General features: G+C 34.2%; 1 protein-coding gene across 4 annotated transcripts in view; it reads right to left on the bottom strand.

Annotated features, from left to right (window-relative positions):
* The window catches only part of SYCP1 (synaptonemal complex protein 1), a 111,437-nt gene that overhangs the window by 68,892 nt on the left and 22,054 nt on the right, over nucleotides 1–20,491 (bottom strand). For all 4 annotated transcript variants that reach the window (XR_001008313.1, XM_012000814.1, XM_012000815.1 and 1 more), the window contains exons 12-16: nucleotides 19,332–19,440; nucleotides 11,953–12,047; nucleotides 11,273–11,457; nucleotides 9,910–9,977; nucleotides 2,062–2,123 (exon numbers count right to left, since the gene is read on the bottom strand). Coding sequence is in view for 3 of the 4 variants with exons in the window: in XM_012000814.1 (XP_011856204.1) it covers nucleotides 2,062–2,123; nucleotides 9,910–9,977; nucleotides 11,273–11,457; nucleotides 11,953–12,047; nucleotides 19,332–19,440 (519 nt within the window). In the remaining variant the exon portion in view is untranslated. The remainder of the gene's footprint in view (nucleotides 1–2,061; nucleotides 2,124–9,909; nucleotides 9,978–11,272; nucleotides 11,458–11,952; nucleotides 12,048–19,331; nucleotides 19,441–20,491) is intronic.

Genomic DNA, 20,491 nt, shown 5'->3' with positions numbered 1-20,491 from the left:
CATAAAAAAGGATGAGTTCATGTCCTTTGTAGGGACACGGATGAAGCTGGAAACCATCATTCTCAGCAAACTATTGCAAGAACAGAAAACCAAACACCACATGTTCTCATTCATAGGTGGGAATTGAACAATGAGAACACTGGGACACAGGAAGGGGAACACATCACACACCGGGGCCTGTCATGGGTTGGGGAGACAGTTTTACGTACTCCTTTCTAATTTGTATATATTTATTTTTCTTGCCAGAACCTCCAATACAAGGTTGAATAGGTATGGTAAGAGCAGACATTGTTCTTGACACTGCCTTTCATCAGTAAATAGGATGCTAGCTGTAGGTATTTTGTAGATGTTCTTTATCAGATTGGAGAAGTCCTCATCTATTCCTAGTTTGCTGAAAGTTTTTTTTTAATCATGAATGAGTGTGAAATTCTGTCAAATGTCTTTCTGCAACTATTAAGATAATTATATTATTTTTCTCCTTTATTACTTGATACAGTAAATTACGCTGATAGCTCAAATTTTAAACCAACCTTACATTTCTGATAAATCCCATTCCTGATAAATTGTTTGATGTAATATGGTCTTTATCATGTATTAAAATCTAGATTAGATTTACTAATACTTTATTAAGAATTTTATATTTATACTCATATTCATAGGGATATTGGTCTGTAATTTTCCTTTATTATAATATCTCTGTTAGGATTTGGTATCAAAAACCTACTTGAAAATTGTTTTCACTCTTCTATTTTTTGGAAGGGTTTGTGGAAGACTGGTATTATTTCTTCCTAAAGTGTCTGACAGAATTTACTAGTGAAATCATCCATGCAGAAGTGAATCATTATATAAAAGCCAATGCTTTAGTATTCATTCAACAAGTATTTATAAAGTGTTACAAAGTGTCCCTTTCTGTACTAAGTACTAGAGTCACAAGGTAAACAAGACAAAGGCTCCTAACCCTTATTGAAGCATACATTCATTCCACTATTTATTTATTGAGCACCTACTATGTGCCAGCCACTATGCTAGGTAAGGAGTCTAAAGGGTGAATAAAGCCTTAAATAGTAATACCAAAAATAAATGTATTTCATTTGTGATAAGTGTTATAAAGGAAAAATTCAGGGTGCTATGGAAATAAGCCATACAAAGACCTAAACCTAGCCTGGAGTATCAAGAGAGGTTTCATAAAGCAGTGACATTTAAGCTAAGACCTGTATAAGCATGCATTAATAAATCTGAAAGCACTGAAAACATTATTAGTTGCAAACAGTTTGTCCCAGAGCAATTAAATGGAGAAAAAAAAAGTATTTTAAAATAATGCTTCCAAGGGACAGAAGAAGTAGGAGCTGCAAAATCAGGTAGAGATATGATAGGTAAACACAAAATCAATTAATCAGTCACCATAAACATTATTATTTTCTACATCAGGGGCCAGAAAACTGCAGTATGCAAGACAAATTCAAGTCTCTTTTCCTAGACCCTTAAGCTAGGAATGGTTTTTATATTTTTACAAGGTTCTTAAAAAGAGAGAAGGCAAAAAGGAGGAGAAGAAGAGAAGAGAGACCATGTATGACGCACCAACTGTAAAATATTTACTATCTAGTCCTCTACAGAAAGTTTGCTGACCCATGTTCTATACACTGCAATCAATTAAAATATAATGAAATTTTCCCCTACATCTTCACTAAACATGATTCTACCTGAACATTAAACATAGGTACTGAATATATATCATACACCTTTTTCAAAATTGCATCTTTATTGTTCAAAGGGTACAACGTCCAAAATTACCAAATTTACAATCAGCTACATAACATGCAAATTTGATCTTAGTGTGCTATCAACACATATTCAAATGATATAAACAGCTTGATGAAGACAGTTAACAAGGTATATAAAAATTGGTATAAAAATGCATCTTTACTTAAAACCAAATATAATTTTTACATTTTTGCTGAAAAAAATAGTGTAAAACATCTATAGTGTGAGTCTGTAAGTTAAGGGATTCAATATTCTTCTGAAAAGTAATTGCTATATATTAATAGGAAAGACTATACTTACCAAGACTTTTTTCAATTCTTCAAGTATTACTTCTTTGTTATTTGTAAGCTTAGTCATCTCTTCTAAAATAAGCAAAAAAAAATGTTAAAAAGCTGGATTAAAATAATAGGAAAAGAGACAGAAGGAACAAGCATAATACTATGCAAAAGGGAAAAATCAGGAGAGAGAAATGCAATTAGAGCAATGTAAAGCATAGAGGAAGTCCAAATCTAACTATGCAAAGCTAATTAAAGATAAATATTAATAGTGATGTTTCTATAAAGTTAATGCCATTGCCAAATAACCCAACATTCACAAAGCAAAATAAGCAATAAATCTATATAAAATATATTTGAAATGAGGTCAGAATGTACATTTACCTTCAACTCATCACTGTCTAAACATCTGACCTTTTAATCGTCATTCCAAACTTAACAGAAGTGACTCTCTTTTTTCAAGCTAATTCTGAGCATTGTACTTTGGATTTCAACATTCCCACCTCCTCTGAGACTTTGCTCTTATACTACCAATATACACAGATTCTATGTAGAGGAATCTTTAATTTCCCCTATCTCGTCTAAACATTCTATTTGAATATAAAACAGTATCTGACCTTTCTGCTCTTTCAAGCAACTATCAAATTTTTTAGTTTGTTTTGCCAACAAATTCCTATTTGTTACCTACACATCTCATTTTGAACTCCAAGTAAAACTAATGCCTATCACCATAATAATAAAATTATCATCTTAAAGATCACCAATAACCATTTTGTGATACAATTCTTAAGTCTTCATCATTGTGGAGATTTGTACTATTTGATACTATTAACTTCTCCCATTTTTTCCTCTTTGATTTTGCACTATTCATATTTCCTGTTTCCTCTCTAACTCCTGCTCTTGTTTTCTTTGCTGACAGCCTTCTTTCTTGCCATCCCAAAAAATAAGGCCCAATGTTTTTCTTTCTACACTTCCACGAGTTCAACATTATGCTAATAAATTGAAAAATCTTTCCAGCCCAAGCCTCCCGCATTTTTCAACTTTCTTATATTTTTAACCTGCCCACAAAAGATGAAACCAAAAAAGAACTGCCTACAGAGTTCCCTAATATGTCCAGCTGTCAGCTAAAACTTTATTATGTCTGAAATATTGTCCTTCCTCGCTGTTAAGGGTCATTATTGATTACTGGAGATGTAATAGACTTACTGAAAATTTCTCAAACTCTGTACAGTTTTAAAAACACTTGTAATAATTGTCCACAGTCTTGAAGGAAAATTAACAAAATATAAAATGTCAATATAGAATCCAAAAGAAAAACCTGACATATACATAGCTTATTTAACCAGAAAGTGTATTTCAGGTTAAAATATTTAATTTTTAAAAACTCAAAAACTGATTAAAGACAGTGGACTGAGCATGTTTCTATATGCTCTCTCACCCCAATCCCACAAAATTAAGAAAAAAGGTACAAGAAAAAATATATATAAAAGAACAACATTAACAAAATAAGAGAATATCATTAACAAACCAGAAAATTAAGGAATCATTGGAGGAAAAAAAATTCACACTAATTCAATGAAGGCTATGTGGAACAACAAGACCAAGTGACCATATCTCTCACCACAAAGCCTACCTCAGGATAAAGTAAGGATCCTAGGAATTTGGGTGGCAGACAAGGTAGTGTTCCAAATACCTCATTATTCTTAAGCAGGATAAACATCCCCTATAGTAAAAGACAAGCCACTATGCCCACCTTTCCACACAGCAACTCCCACTCACTCCCATAATCAGAAGAATTAGATTGTAATACACAATGGGAAAAGATGAATACTTATACATAGATGAGTCAACAATCAGGTACCAACAATTTGTGAAGAAAAGCAAAACAATGAAAAAGAAAGCTCCAAATTAAACTGTGAAAAAAACTAAAACCCAAAGAAAAAGAGTTAATAGAGTAAACAGAAACAGGTATTTAACTAAGTATAATGTTCCAACAGGATACCAGATCCCTGATATAAATTACCTAGAGCTCTTAGAAATTTAAAATTTGACAACTGAGATTTTTAAAATAGCAAAACAGACATAAAATTTAAAGATTGAATTAGCAAGGGAGAAACAAATTTAGAAAGATAGAGATAGAGATGAGATAGATAGAGATACAGATACAGATACAGATAAAGATACAGACAGAAATAGGATAGAGATATCTCCCAATTCAGGAAAAAGAGCAAAGAGGTAGAAAACGTAAGACAAAAGTTTAAAAACCAGAGAGGTTTCAAGATGGCTGATTAGAGGCATCTGCCCACTCACCTCCTCCACAAAGAAGAACTAAATTAGTGAGTAGATAATTACACTTCAAATAGATCCTCTAAGAACACTGAAATTCAACAGAGATGTGTCAGGAAACACCTAAGGCAAGGAAGGAGAGGGAAGTGAGGCAGCCTGCTCAGGATGGGCTGGGAGCCTGGAAAGACTCCCTAATCCAGGGAAAGGGTAAGTGAGAAAGCCCCAACTATCCACAGTCCCACTGCAGACTCCTGCAATCCTAGCCATTGTAGACTCCTTTGGGCCCTGAAATTAACCTAGGTAGCTGATTAGAGATCTCACAAAGGCATTGCTCCAGAGAGGGAGTTCATGTTGAGTCCCACCCACCCTCTGAGTTCTAAGCAGCTATAGCACAGTGCCATTTTGAGAGCCCAGCCCCCAGGAGACTACATCTTACTCTGAGGCCCAACAACCCCTGCATCTCCATATCCCTGGAGCCCCAATGACATACCCCCAGCCAATACTCACTGCTGACTACTGCCACCAAGACTGAAGTGCACCCCACTGGCAGCAACCCTGCCCCCTACCAACAGCAGGACTGTCGCACATCTTCCTGTGCCCCAGGGAAAGTCTCCCCCTCCCGCAGCTGCTACTACTGGCTGCTGCTGCTGGAGCCATAGCAGAAGCCAATGGCATCAATCCCATGTCATCCCAGCAGCAGGGCCATCACACATTTGCACACACCCCAAGGACAAGCTACCTTGCTCACAGCCACAACCACTGCCACTGCCAGCTACCAGGTGAAGCCAGGGCCACTAGCAGCAACCTCATTGCTCCCAGCAGTGGAGTCACATACCCTGAGTACAGGCTCACGGACAGCTGATGCCTGGGGCTGAAGTGCACACTCCTCAGAGGCCTGCCTATAGCTGCTGCCACCTAAACAATCCCATCATCCCTGGCAGCAGGGCCATAGCACACTTGCACATACTCTTAACGGCAGGCTCCCCCAGCTCACCACAACTGCTGCAGCACTCACCTGAGTGCTCCACCAGGGGCATAGGAATCACCCCACCCTGCCCACCAGAGCCAGCACCTATAAACACAACTAGGAAGCCTGAAGAGAGGCCCACCAGGACTATCTCTGCTCCCTCAAGTGCCTGAGTACACTGTCCAAGAGCCTAGGGGATCACACTGCCCCATCCACCACCATTAGCACCTATGCACTCCTCCTGGGTGCCTGACGAAGGGTCAGCCAGGCCTGCCACTACCACCACAGTTGGCACTCACCCACATGCACTTGCCTGTAGGCCTGGGGACTGGCCCACACAGTCCACTGCAGCCACCGCATTGCATCATTTTTATTTCCTTCATAGCACTTATGCCAATTGATAATTAAATATTTATTTGTGATTATTTGTTTTGTATGTTTCTCCAAGAAGAGTGCAAACCTCGTGAGAACAAAGACATGTCTGTTACATTCCTCATTACGTATCCAAGGCTAAATAAGGAATAAACATCTAAGCCTTACTTTGATAGTTATTATATTATACATCTAATAATCAAAGCAGAAGCAATAGAACATACTAGGAGGGGAATCTGTTACATAACCAAATTGAAAGCAAAGATGGATCCAGATATGGAAAAATGAGTACAAGAATAAGACACATTTACAGTAATATTAGATTGAATTGAAGATGGGCAATGCATGAAGCAGCAAAAAAAAAAAAAAACAAAAACAAAAAAAAAAAACTGTAACAAGTTAAGAAGCTGGGAAAAAACTGCCAACGATTTCCTATTGCAGTTGACTTCAACTCACTTGGTATGCAGTACTCCCACTCTTTAAATGAACAATGAAAAGATAACTGATATCTAAATAGTTTGAACTTAGACAATGAGATGCCACTTAAATTTGCCACATAGAATAATCAGATTTGTATTTTTAAAGAAACACTCTAGCAGCAATGTAGAAAATGATCAAAAGGTGGCTATCCTAGAAACAAAAGGACTGATTCTCAAGCTACTGTAACTATAATAGCACTGGTCAAAGATGTCTGACCTAAAAGATATAAGGAGTAGGGCAGCCTATATCTGAGCAGTACACAGGTTAAAAGTGTTTTGAGGATTGAAACTGCTGAGGAAATAATGGAAGACCACTTTAACCAAGATGTAAGCCTAAGAAAATACCATCAAGGAAGAACGTAAAGTGTAGCCAGGAAACAAAGAAGAAGGAGAGCTGTTGGGGTAAGAAAAGAGATTTTAAAGAAAGGTAAAGCAAACAGAAACTTAGTTAAATATAGCAAGGGATGAATAAAGATTAGGACAAATGGGGGTAATGTGAAGCACGGATTGATGATTAATCTTACAAATACAATTTTGGTACCATTATGTTCTTTACATGCATCCTGAAATTCTAAAACCAAGAAAGAGAAAATGAGGAATTGAACTGTTCCAGGTCTGTGGAAATCAAGAAAAGGAAGATATTCAAATGATAGTTAAGAGGAACTTTTAAGTTAGTTATATTTTATGAGTTAGGTGTCAAGGAACACCAGATAGCCAATTAGCAGTAAAGATAAGGGAAAGAGAATAGTACTGAATAACCTTCAAGATTTCTGGTTTTGAGACTATATTGTCACCCAAAGAAGTTCAGTACCTATGTCATTGTTAATGCTACTTTCCTACACATGATGTTTCCTACACTCCTTCATCCTCTACAACTATCCGAAGCCTTAAAGCCTACTTTTAAATTTAAATCTACCTTTTCCATAAAGCCTTTTCCAACTATGCAGTACACATTGCTATCTTAGGCTTCCTCTTGGTATAAGTATTAACATACCTCCATCAATAAGAAATCTATAAGCATTCACCCAAAATATGTAAGTGTGTATAAAATACAAATGCATATTTATATTTACATAAATGTCTAATCAATGTTATAAATGTTTATAAATATAAATTTATAAAATATAAATATGTATTATAGTATTCATTATAAAACAAATTTAAAATATAAAAATAAATAAAAATAAAAATTATAATATTTTCTTCCCTTTTCCTAAAGGAAATTTTGCTCACCCCTTCATTTTGGACACCATTACTCTAAGGGTTTTATGTGTTTAACCCTTCTCCAACAATAATCAGAGATTTCTCAAAAGGATGGTATTTTACTTCTATACATTCCTACAACATCTAAGGCAATGCTAAAAAACATACATGGTTCTATTTCATAATTCTAGAATACTTTTTTCAAATTTGCCAAAATATATTGCTCTACTATGAGAAAATCATATAATAATACAAAATAGCAGTCACTTAATTTCAATACTAGACTGAATTATTACAAATAAATATCCATTAAAGACATTTTAAGAAACAAAATTACTCCTTAGTCTGACATTAAATTAAACAATTCTAAAGAAAATAACTATAGGTATACAAAAATTAACTCAATGGATTAAAGACTTAAATGTAAGACCTAAAACCATAAAAAACCTAGAAGAAAACCTAGGTAATACCATTCCGGCCATAGGCATGGGCAAGGACTTTATGACTAAAGCACCAAAAGCAATGGCAACAAAAGCCAAAATTGATAAATAGGATCTAAACTAAAGAGATTCTGCACAGCCAAAGAAACTATCATCGGAGTGAACAGGTAACCTACAGAATGGGAGAAAATTTTTGCAATCTACCCATCTGACAAAGGGCTAATATCCAGAATCTACAAAGAGCTTAACAAGTTTACAAGAAAAAAACAAAAAAAAACCATCAAAAAGTGGGCAGAGGATATGAACAGACACTTCTCAAAAGAAGACATTTATGCAGCCAACAGACATATGAAAAAATGCTCATCATCACTGGTCATCAGAGAAATGCAAATCAAAACTACAATGAGATACCATCTCACACCAGTTAGAATGGCGATCATTAAAAAGTCAGGAAACAACAGATGCTGGAGAGGATATGGAGAAATAGGAACACTTTTACACTGTTGGTGGGAGTGTAAATTAGTTCAACCATTGTGGAAGACAGTGTGGCGATTCCTCAAGGATATAGAACTAGAAATACCATTTGTCCCAGCAATCCCATTACTGGGTATATACCCAAAGGATTATAAATCATGCTACTATAAAGACACATGCACATGTATGTTTATTGCAGCACTATTCACAATAGCAAAGACTTGGAACCAATCCAAATGTCCATCAGTAACAGACTGGATAAAGAAAATGTGGCACATATACACTATGGAATACCATGCAGCCATAAAAAAGGATGAATTCATGTCCTTTGCAGGGACATGGATGAAGCTGGAAACCATCATTCTCAGCAAAAATATCACAATGACAGAAAACCAAACACCGCATGTTCTCACTCATAAGTGAGAGTTGAACAATGAGAACACATGGACACAGGCAGGGGAACATCACACACCAGGACCTGTTGGGGGGTGGGGGGCTGGGGGAGGGATAGCATTAGGAGAAATACCTAATGTTAATGACGAGTTGAGGGGTGCAGCAAACCAACGTGGCACATGTATACCTACATAACAAACCTACGTGTTATACACATGTACCCTAGAACTTAAAGCATAGTAATAATTTTTTTAAAGTAAGTATAGGTATATATAATGATTTAAAACAGTACTTTATGCTCGAAGGAGGAATAAAAAATGGAATGGTTTATATTATAACCTTTTTAATTTAAACTTATCCTAAGAAGATAAAATTATTTGCCTTTGATAGTACAATTTTAGATGATAAAGGGTTAATCTATAGTGGAAAATTAAGCCTCACAAAAAAAAAAGCATAAATATGGTCCAAAAGTTCATATGGTCCAAAACCTAACTACTTGTGAAATGTAAAGCACACATTTCAGATACTAGATAATATTTTAGTTGACAATTATTTTAATTATATAAGTAGTTAAATCTAATAATAAAGCTTACATAAAGTTATGAAAATATTTTATAAAATATTTGCCAATTCATGAATATTTTTAATTTATAAAAATTTTGTTTTCACTAAAATTGGAAAATATTTTATGCTTTGTAATTTTCTACATTTATAGATATGAAGATTAATGAATATGAAGCATAGGTTATTAGAATTATCTAATTACATGGCCATAAATTATAAAATAACTACTGTAGAGAATGTCTCTCTCTTTTGGCCATGAAAGTTGTTGAATTTTAATAACACCTATGATAAAATAGGATCACATTTTCCTGTGAATAGTACATAATCTAACACAACAAGCAATTAAATTTCAAAATTCAATTAAACAATAACAGACATTTCTCACTAAGAATTATTAAGGTCTCTGAATCCTAAAATAAAAAAAGCAGAATATCAACTTCTCTTAGTTGTATTCTGTTAGGAGCCTCAGTCCTCTCTTAGGCTCCCCACACTTCTAAATATCTATTAACTGCATAATAAAATAGTCTTTCTTAAGTTTTAAATTTTCTACCTTCAAATATTGAAATAAAAATATTATCAAGCAATCTCTACAGGCAAATGACAGAGGGGAAATTATATTTTATTTCAAAACAGTGTTTATGATTTTATAATAAGCTAGTATTATTAAGGAACACACATTATTCTCTAAGTCTTACCCAGTTCACTTGATTTCTTTTGAAGCTCCATGGTAAGTATTTTCAATTGATCTTCACTTTTTTCCAATCTTGTAAAATATATCATTTTCAATACAGAATATTATTTTAGTCAGAATTCATCTCATAACTAAAATTGGTGCAATTTAGCAACTGATACATCTTAAAATAGATTCACCCACTGGATTCTTAAACATTTATTAAGTACCTACTCTGTGCCATACAGTGTAACATTTTAAAATAAGATATTACTATTATAAATACATAATTGTATATTACTTTTATGTAATATACATATATATCTTAAAGCTTATGGTATAAGTTTTCTCTTAGCTGTTGATGATAATCAGATTAACACATCCTAGAACTCTGAAAGAGATTGAGTATGTAACTACTATTATACTGAATTCTGCCTTAGGAACAATATAATTATGAGAAAATGTATAATTTGGTTAACTTCTCTGGCTTTCTGTTTCCTCAAAGTATAACACTGAGGTAATAGGGCTAGATGAATCTTAGGTAACTTACCATTTCAAAAATGAAAAATCACTGCATAGGTCAATCAAAAATATGTAAATTAGGGAAGCTAGAAAGGCTAGTTTTCCCTCACCATGCACAAGCAACGGAGAAAAAATATTGCTAGGCCCCGGCTGTGGCTTCAGAGAGAAACGTGTTCTCCTTTATCCTACCAAACTTAATTAATCATAATGCTAATGAGACAAAAAAATAATTATCTAGGCCTCCTAACACAGCTTTATATAAATATTTCCTTAATATAAAGTAGTGAAATATAGAGTCTTAACACTCAAGTGTTAGAAAAACCGCTATTTAGATGAAGTGAAAATACTAGTTTATTTTTTATGTACTCACATTTGTTAAACCATTTATTAAGTTAATAATCGTTATATTAATTAAATTGATACAGAGTAATTGGTTAATTTAATAAACATAGAGTAGTACCTATACCAGGCTAGCTGCTAAACTTATAAATCAGAAAGGTCTACAGACCTCAGTAAGATAAACCCTACAGTCTAGAAGTTACTTCTAGGAAGTTAATAATAAGCTACAGTAATTAAATAAATCACCGCATCAACCTTTCATGAGTTTATATATATAACTAAATTCTATGGCAAAGCACACATGGGAACTATCCTAGAGAACATCTTCTTTTACATCTTTTCCTAAGATATCTGTCTATCCAAAGAAACTTTTAAAATGTATTCCCACTTTATACATAAGAGACCTGACTATAGTTGTTATATGAATTATACGTCAGTTGGCAATGCAAAGAAAATGGCATTGAATATTAAAAGTAAATTGTTTTTTATTCACTTATTTTATGTATTAAAAATAATATATATTTTACCTTTGCTGTTCTGTTCTCAATAATTCTTTCAAGCTGCAGATGGTAGTTTCAAATTCAGTAACCACAAATGAATGAGCAGCTCTAGCTTTATTAAATGCTTCCATTTGAGCTTCTTTTTCTTCAGTTAGCTGACAAATTGTTTTTGTTGCTATCTGTAAATCTTCCTCTAAAGCCTTTTGAGTACTCTAAATGAAATAAAGTATAAAATAAGAGCAATGATCCAAAGGCCTTAACCAAAAAAGCTGAACTTATCTGCTTCTATACATTTACTTCCCCTTTCCCACCCTCATATTTTCCTATTATTCCTCCTCCCTACCCTCAAATGCCCACCCACTACTCTTATTTCAATTCACTATTCTCCAAATCCCACCTATAGTTCCAACTCCTCCATGGAGCCTTCCTAGCCAACCCAGCCATACTATTCTTTCAATTCTTAGAACTATTGATTTATTACCTAAACCACCCTGTTGGCACCTGTCCAGGGTCTTGTATCTTAATTATACTTTTGATGTGTTTTCATGCAATGTCTCTAAACTATAGCATTTTGCAGACTAGGATTGTGTCTTCTCTATCTATTTGAAACTCCAGGTCCTTGTACATTGTATTAGTATTTAATAAATATTTGTTGACTGAGTGATAGTGTGAGACTTATTACACATTACTGAGTTTTTAAATCATACCACACTTCTTTGTAATGACACTTTAATATCTTCTAGTTCTTTAGTCAAATGATGCTGCTTCTCAATTGATTGTTTTAAGTTTTCACTCTGTAATTCTAAAAGAGAAAGTTATAAATAGATCGTAATTAGCAGAAGATATATACCAAGAAAACTAATTATTATTTGTGACAATTAGTCTTTTTCCTCCATTAGATAATAGTACAAAATGAGGGGGAAATATGCAAATATAAACACACAAATATTGGTCACCATCAAGCTTTACTGACTTACCAAGACTGTTATCTCCCAATAATTCAAAAATAAATATTTAAGGATTTACATTTTTTAACACAAATTTTATTGATTGATTACTAATTTGGATATTCATAAAATGTAGGATAAAAAGAGTGGGTTTAAAACAATATTTAAATACTGCATGCAAAAGGAAAAGATACACACTAAAATATGAAAAGTAATTTATCTCCTGAGGGTAAAATTATTCATGATTTTATTTTCATTATTGATTATCTTGTTTTTTTATTTTTCAAAATATTCTCTTTATTTATTAAATGACAAATAAAAGCTTTTGACTCCACTTAAGAGCCCATTTTTAATAAATACTAAGTCTGAGGTACTAGTCTATATGGTTCATATTTATGCACTCATTTTTAAACATCATAAAAACAATAGAAAAAAGAAGTTCACTATATTCTCTGGATTCAAATTATACAGTTTCCTTTTACTAAACTCCCTGGCCTCGGGCATGATACTTAACCAGTCTGACTACTTTTCCCACCTGGAATATTAGAATAATGATAATTATTCATATTATGAAGAGTTACCTGCTGTTAGAAGTAAACAAGATAATGCAACTTAAAATGCTCAAGCACAGTGTCTAATCTATAATCAATAAATGATAACTGCTATTAACACGATAATAATGGTGATATATGGTAGAAACTGGACCTTAATATTCATGATAATTTACAGTATATTGGTCAGGCAGGCAAATAAACAATGATTGCGCTGATGGGTACTCACTAGAAGTTCTGCGAGTTTACATAGAGGAGACACCTAAGTCAAATAAGATCAGTCAGAGTTAGAGGTACAGGGAGATGGAGAAAGTTTAAAGACTTCCAGAAAGTAGCAGCTGAGTTGAAACATTTGAAAGACAGTAAGAATTAGCAAAGGTAATGGGAGGTAGGAGAGAAAAGGTCACAGGCAAGTGTAAGAGCATGGAACACAGAAGAGATAGAATGACACATTCTGGCATCTAAAGAAAATGTATTTTAGGAGCATAAGGCTTGAAGTATAACGAGCAAGTCACAGGAGATATGATTGGAAGGATAATAAGGACAAGATCATAACAGGACTTATATAACTTGTTCAGAGTCTTCTGGTTCATAATTCATGAAGACCATGCAAAACAATGAAGGATGTTAAGCAACAGAAGTATGTGCCAAGTTTATATTTTTAAAACTCCATTCTGAAAAACCTACATAGAATGAAAGGGTCATTGGTCCAACTCTGAGGAAAAAATAGAAAAAGTAAATCTGGGCCAGGCCCGGTGGCTCATGCCTGTAATCCCAGCACTTTGGGAGACCAAGGTGGGCAGATCACGAGGTCAGGAGTTCCAGACCATCCTGGCCAACAAGGTGAAACCCCGTCTCTACTAAAAATACAAAAATTAGGTGGGCATGGTGGTGTGTGCCTGTAGTCCCAGCTACTGGGGAGGCTGAGGCAGGAGAATCACTTGAACCAGGGAGGCAGAGGTTGAGCAAGCCGAGATCACACCATTGCACTCCAGCCTGGTGACAGACTGAGACTCTGTCAAAAACAATAACAACAACAACAACAACAAAACAAAACAAAAAAACGAAAAAGTTAACCTGGAGAGAGGGAAATGTTGACTAATGATTGTGGTGTCCATTATGATACTATTTCTTATGGTCTGGTAATAAATGTTTCCCCTGAAAAATCATAAGCACAAACTAGCCCTTAGTCATATATGGGAACAGAATGTATACTGCCAGAATGTTCAAAAGAGCTCCAAGCCAAAATTTAATTTGAAGTGCTCCTAAGTTTCCCCAGGATCCTAGAAAATGGAACATGCAAATTTTCTCCAGGCCTAATATACTGCTAATCCAGGCCTTAAAGAATTTACACAAATAAAGTTACATGACCTCACAATCAACAAACACAATGGGAAACAAAGCACCATGAACAGAGTCAGCAAAGTGAACAAAAGGCCAACTTAGATCTGCAAAGATTTCAGATTTTGGAATTATTGGTTATGAAACTTAAAAATAAGTATTATCACATACTTTGTAAACTAAAGGAAGATATCAGTAAATCAATAAAATTACTAGAAGTAATACATAAAATTGAAACTGAAAACTCCAAAGGGATAATGATGAGCTTTGTCATTTAAACACTCCTGTAAACGGGAATAAAAATTCAAGATCAAATATTAAGAATATTAAAGCATTAAGCTCCTGACAAAATAGGAATTTGCCAGGCCAAAAATGAAGAGAAAATAGAAACCTATAGAAGTAAGGTACCCACAAAACTTGTTTGTGCCCAAAGGGCATTTGCAAACCCTGGCAAAGTTGGACTTTTGGTTTAAAATTTGATGGGATAAAGAATTTAAGATATATGAAAACCCAAAGACTACAGAGAGTAGAGAAAGTCTAAGAAGTAAACTTTTGTACAATAAATTGGGACAGTTTTGATGTAAGGAGCAAGCAAAAGTAAACCAACTCAGAGGCAGATTTGCAGCCCAGGTTGAAATCACCTGAGTGGTTCAGGACACCCCAAGCCTTCAAGCTGACTTAAGGTTGTCCCAAATGGATAGAAACACCATGTGCATGGGGGGAAAAAAAGCAAATCCTCCCAGGGGGATGTTAAGCAGGCCTTAACTTATTCCTATAAGTAATCTTTTTTTTTTCAAGTAAAAAAATTGAGCACAAAGTCAAAAACAATAAGGCACACAAGCAAACAAGGCACTTTGACTAAAAACTATCATAAACAAGACAGAATGAGAATCACAAACATTTAAAATAAAAAATTATCAGAAAAGGAATATAAAATAGCTATGATTTGTATATTTAAAGAAAAGACAACCTTGAAAATAAGAATAGAAAACTAGATAAAGTAGAATAGCAGCTTAGAAAAAGAAAAATAACATCTTAAAATAAACATCTTAGTAACTAAAATTAAATGGAGGAATTTCATAATGTGTGAAAAATAAAAGAGAAGAAAATTAGTGAATTACAAGATAGGTAAAAAGAAATTATCTAGGATAAGGTACAGAAAGGCAAAACTGTTGAAATAGGAAAAAGAGATTAAGAGTCAAAGAAGAATTAGAAAATTAATGTAAGTTTTTACTTTGGTTTCGGGTTTAGTTTGTTTGTTTTGTTTGTTTGTTTGTTTGTTTGTTTTGAGACAGGGTCTCACTCTGCCACCCAGGCTGGAGTGCAATGGAGCAATCATAGCTCACTGTAACCTCAAACTCCTGGGCTCAAGTGATCCTTCCACCTTAGCCTCCCAAGAAGCAACATGGGTTTTTTTCCTCAACATTTTTTTCTTACTCAGAAAATGAGGAAACAGAAAGTAGAGTAAATACAATATCTGAAGAGATTATTGTTGAGAATTTCCAAGACACAATAGTAACAGACAGTAATTTATAGATTGAAGAAGTTATTAAACAAAACTAAGCCTATGAGTAAACATATTATACTGTAAATGCTAAAAATCAAAGATGAAGAAAATCTGAAAAGATACTACTGACTTCTTAAAACCAACATAGTAAGCCAGGTGTGGTGGTTCACATCTGTAATCCCAGGACTTTGGGAAGCCAAGGCAGGAGGATTGCTTGAGCCCAGGAGTTTGAGACCATCCTGGGCAACATAGTGAGACCCTGTCTCCACAAAAAATTTTAAAATTAGCCAGGTGTAGTGGCATCTGCCCGTATCCCATTTACTCAGGAGGCTGAGTTGGGAGGATCACTTGAGGTCATGATTGTCCCACTGCACTCCAGCCTGGACAACAGAGTGAGACTCCATCTCAAAAAAAAAAAAAAGAAATAAAGAAAGAATGAAAGTAAAATAATACCTTCCATGTGCTAAAAGAAATATCTAAAAATAACATATGGTGTGCCAACCTAGAAAGACATATCATGCAAACATATCCTTTATGGATGAGAATGAATAAATAAATTTTCAGACAAATGGAATCTCTGACAGCTAATCACAAACATATTCTCACTAAAGGAGATTTTAAATATTCCTATTTTAAACAGAAAGAAAATGATGTGAATGAAAAGTTTAAGATACAAAAAAAAAAACAGCAAAGAAATTGAAAAAAAAAATACATGGATAAAACGAAATAAATACTGTCTGTATAAAACAGTAATAATAATGTCCTGTCTATAGAACTAAAATACACCTATTGTAGCACTATTCACAATAGCAGCAATATGGAATCAACTGGTGTTCATCAACAGATGACTGGATAAAGAAATGTATACATATATATATATATATATATACACACACACACACAAATTGGAATACTGTTCAGCCACAAGAAATAATGAAATCATGTAAAATATTATTGTTATCTACTTAATTTTTGATAATTAATACTCTTTAGGAACCAACTATTATTAGCAAGTGACAAAATAAATTAGGTAATAACAAGCAAACATTAAAAAGAAAAACAAAAATTAGTCGATCATAATTAATTTAAATGAATATTTCTAGGCAGGGTGGAGTAGTTAGTAGCATACCAACTCTCACGCTGGAAACAACCAAAAAAGGCAGAATGACATAAAAGGACTAAATGGGCTAAGATTCTTAAAAGAAAACGCTGAAAGTGAACTGATAAAGTACAACTGACATCTGCCAATCTGGGTATAAACAAAAGACTAAGATGTTGTCCTAAACCAGGCAGAGGCCTGTTGCTAAGGAACAGAAAAGCCAGCTTACTTTTCAGACGTCTCAAAGAGCTACAGAAACAAAATTGAAGACTTGAAAAACCTTATATACTTGGCCAGTTTCCTTTCATTTAGCTCAGTCTCTAACTGGATTCAGATAATCAACCCAACACACACCCAATTTCTCTCTAGCAGAGAAAATACAACATCTTCGGGAAGCTCCAAGATTTTTCTTATTACAATGTACAGAATTTAATATTAAAAATTACTGGGCACACCAAAGGATAAGAACAAATGCCCAAACAGCAAAATTAAAAAGTAAAAGTAAAAAGAAAGAAAATCAAATAGTGGTTGCCAGAAGCTGCAGGAAGAAGGGAATGGAATGCTATTTTTTAATGAGTACAGAGTTTCCATTTTGCAAGATGAAAAGAGTTCTTGGATGGTGAGTTCTTGGAGAAGACAGATGGTGGTTATGGTTGAATAACAATGTGAACATACTTAATGCTACAGAACTGGATACTTAAATATGACTAACGTGGTAAATTTTATGTCACACATATTTTACCACAGTTTTAAAAAAGAAACAACGGAAATAAACCAACAGATGAGACATATATTAAAATAAACAGAGAATAGCTATAAAGTATCAATGATGAATATATATTTAAGAGGTGAAAAATGAGATTTTTAAAAGAGGAGAAAACTTAACCAGAGAATTGAACTCTTAAGTAATCAAATGGAAACTTCAAAATGAAAAATATATGATTCATTTAAAGTAAAGAATTCAGTAGATGGGTTTAAAGCAAATTAGACACATCACAGGCAGGATCAGATAACAGATCAGTAAAAAATATCCACACTGAACACAGAGAAAAACAAGCAGAAGATACACACATATGGGAAACAATGAAAAATCACTTAAATGAACACATTTCAGTGGGTATGAGTCTACAGAAATCATATAGAATTATAGTTATGTATTACTTTTTTCAGTTTATATGATAAGATTAAATATTATTTCATTCATCCAACTATTGAACTCATATTATATGCATAACAATATACTAGGCACTATAGTTACAAAGATATTTAAAACCCAATCCCTCCTCAAGACACTCCTAGTCACAGGGGACAGACAAACAGGTAATGCTTACGCCATTACTAAGAATTTAGCCAACAGACGTGGGGTGGAGAGAAGAGATTCATTTTGAGTAGAGGTAGTAGCCAAAAGCATGGGGTGGGATTGAAAGATCACAAAATATAAGTGAAGTTAAATTATTTCAATATATCTGGAGAATATCACATAGTTATGATAGCAAGATGAAATTAGCAGGTATAGATTGGCAGAAACCAGATAATCATTTACCATGTGAAGAAAAGAGAACGTTTTGAAGAACAGAAAAACATAAGATCTCTATAATGTTCTGCAAGGTGCATGGTGTTTCACAAACACTATGCCTTCTAAGTGTCCTGCCTTTTGGAAAAGTTTGAAAAATATTCACTAATAAGACAGTCTAAACATGACACTACACTCAGGATCCTTCATAAAGGGATCCAAATCTTTTACAATTTCATCTGCCTGAGTTCAATAAGATATTGCCACACCAGTCAGTTTACTAAAAATATACCCTAACATTTCTACTTCCATGACTTGCACAAGCCATTTATTCCACCTATATTGTCTCCTCCAGTTCACTGTCTAGTAAACTTTTAAACAGTTCAACAGTTTTTTCCTACTGCCTTTCTACAGGTCTCTCTCTGGGAAAAATCAGTAACTCTCTCCATCGTGCTCCCATACGATTTGTTTATTCAAAAAATAATTTTTGCTAGGCACAGTGGCTCATGCCTGTAATCCCAGAACTTTGGGAGGTTGAGACAGGTGGACTACCTGAGGTCAGGAGTTCAAGATCAGCCTGGGCAACATGGTGAAACCCTGTCTCCAAGAAAATACAAAAATTAGCTGGGCGTGGTGGTACACACCTGTAGTCCCAGCTACTAGGGAGGCTCAGACAGGAGAATCACTTGAACTCAGGAGGCAGAGGTTGCAGTGAGCCAAGATTGTGCCACTGCACCCCAGCCTGGGTGATAGAGTGGGACTCCATCTCAAAAAAAATAATATTATTAATTTTGAGTGTCTTATATGTGCCAGGCACTGTTCTCGACACTTGGAATGCAACAAACAGTTTCAAGTCAGTGAACAAAAAAGACAAGGTCTCTATCTTTGTGGAGCATATAGTTGAAACATTTGAAAAAGGTAAGAGCATGGAAAAGGGAAAAGAAGAGTATATGTATTTTACAAAAGCTTCCCAGATTAATCTATTATGCCCTCCTCCAACAAAACCAACTCAGATTGAGAATTACAGTACTAGAAAGCATTAAAACAAACTTGTAAAGAAAGCCAACATTTCGAACATAACAAGAGGAATACATAAAGTACATTATATTATCTTATATAAATTCTTACTTGTCTTTTCCTCTAATTGATTAACTTTATCTCTGGATTCCTCTAGCAGAAATGTTAAATCTTTCATTTTATTTTCTTTCTCAGAGATTTGGATCAATAGTAGTGACACCTAAAATATTTAAATAATACATTATCAATATAAAAAGTTAAATATGACACCTTAACATTCATAATACCTACAATTATTTTATGTACTTGTCTACATGTTTTTCAGCTGGTCCACTTAACCCTCCCACGCTGGTACTCTACTCCCTGGCAGCCAATGTAGTCAGAGAACTGGTCCTATTATCTTTGTAAGAGACAGTGGCATATCAAATTGAAAAAGGCAATCTCTAAACATGGGTATTCCAGGCACAGGGATGGGTGGGGGTATATATAATGGAAAAATCAACATATATAATGGTAAGATTCAGTCTGTCTTTGCTATCCTGCCCAATCCAGCTCCAGAATGCCATCAGCCAAGTTTGTAACCACAAGCAAGAATTTAGAAAGCCCCAGCAAAAAAAAATTGTTACAAATAACGACATTTAGGAGTCCTCAGTAAAAGCACTAGCTGGCCATGCCATCATTTTAGAAGGAAGCCCAACAATCTGTAAGCTCTGCCCATGCACCTAGAACACCAAAAAGCGTTTTAGTACTTAACTCTATTTTTGTGGTTTTTATTATCCTCTCTGTACTGTGAATTAATTTTTTAAATTATTAAGTAGATATCCCTGTTAACCAGGTTAGAAGACATCTTGTGGCAAATCAGACAAGAAAAACTGCAAATATAGTGAGAAATAGAAGAGGATTCTATTATATATATTGCTTTCCATTTGGGAAGCAGAAGACTTGAAACTGATAGAGATGGCATAATAATAATCTGAAACATTCTTGTGAATGCCAAAGGATATAGAGTTAACATTTTCAAGTCTTCCACTACGTGACATTAATATAAAAAAGCATCTGTGTCTTGTTTTCTTAGGCTAAAAAAGAAAAAAGAAAGAAGCAACAGAATATTTTAGTTCCTCTTCATTGGTATTATGAATAGCACATTTAAAAACAAACTGCAAAATGTAAGTTGAGTAGTCAATGATCATTTATACATTTTATGAAGTTTTTGTCTGAACAAAATTTCTCACAAAATAATATATTTTGAGGCAATATCCTATTACTGATAT

This window comes from Mandrillus leucophaeus, unplaced genomic scaffold (genome assembly GCF_000951045.1).
Source record: "Mandrillus leucophaeus isolate KB7577 unplaced genomic scaffold, Mleu.le_1.0 Scaffold64, whole genome shotgun sequence".
NCBI classification, from domain to species: domain Eukaryota; kingdom Metazoa; phylum Chordata; class Mammalia; order Primates; family Cercopithecidae; genus Mandrillus; species Mandrillus leucophaeus.
Note: the sequence above shows the minus strand (reverse complement) of the source record. Positions and strands in the feature narration are given on the sequence as shown.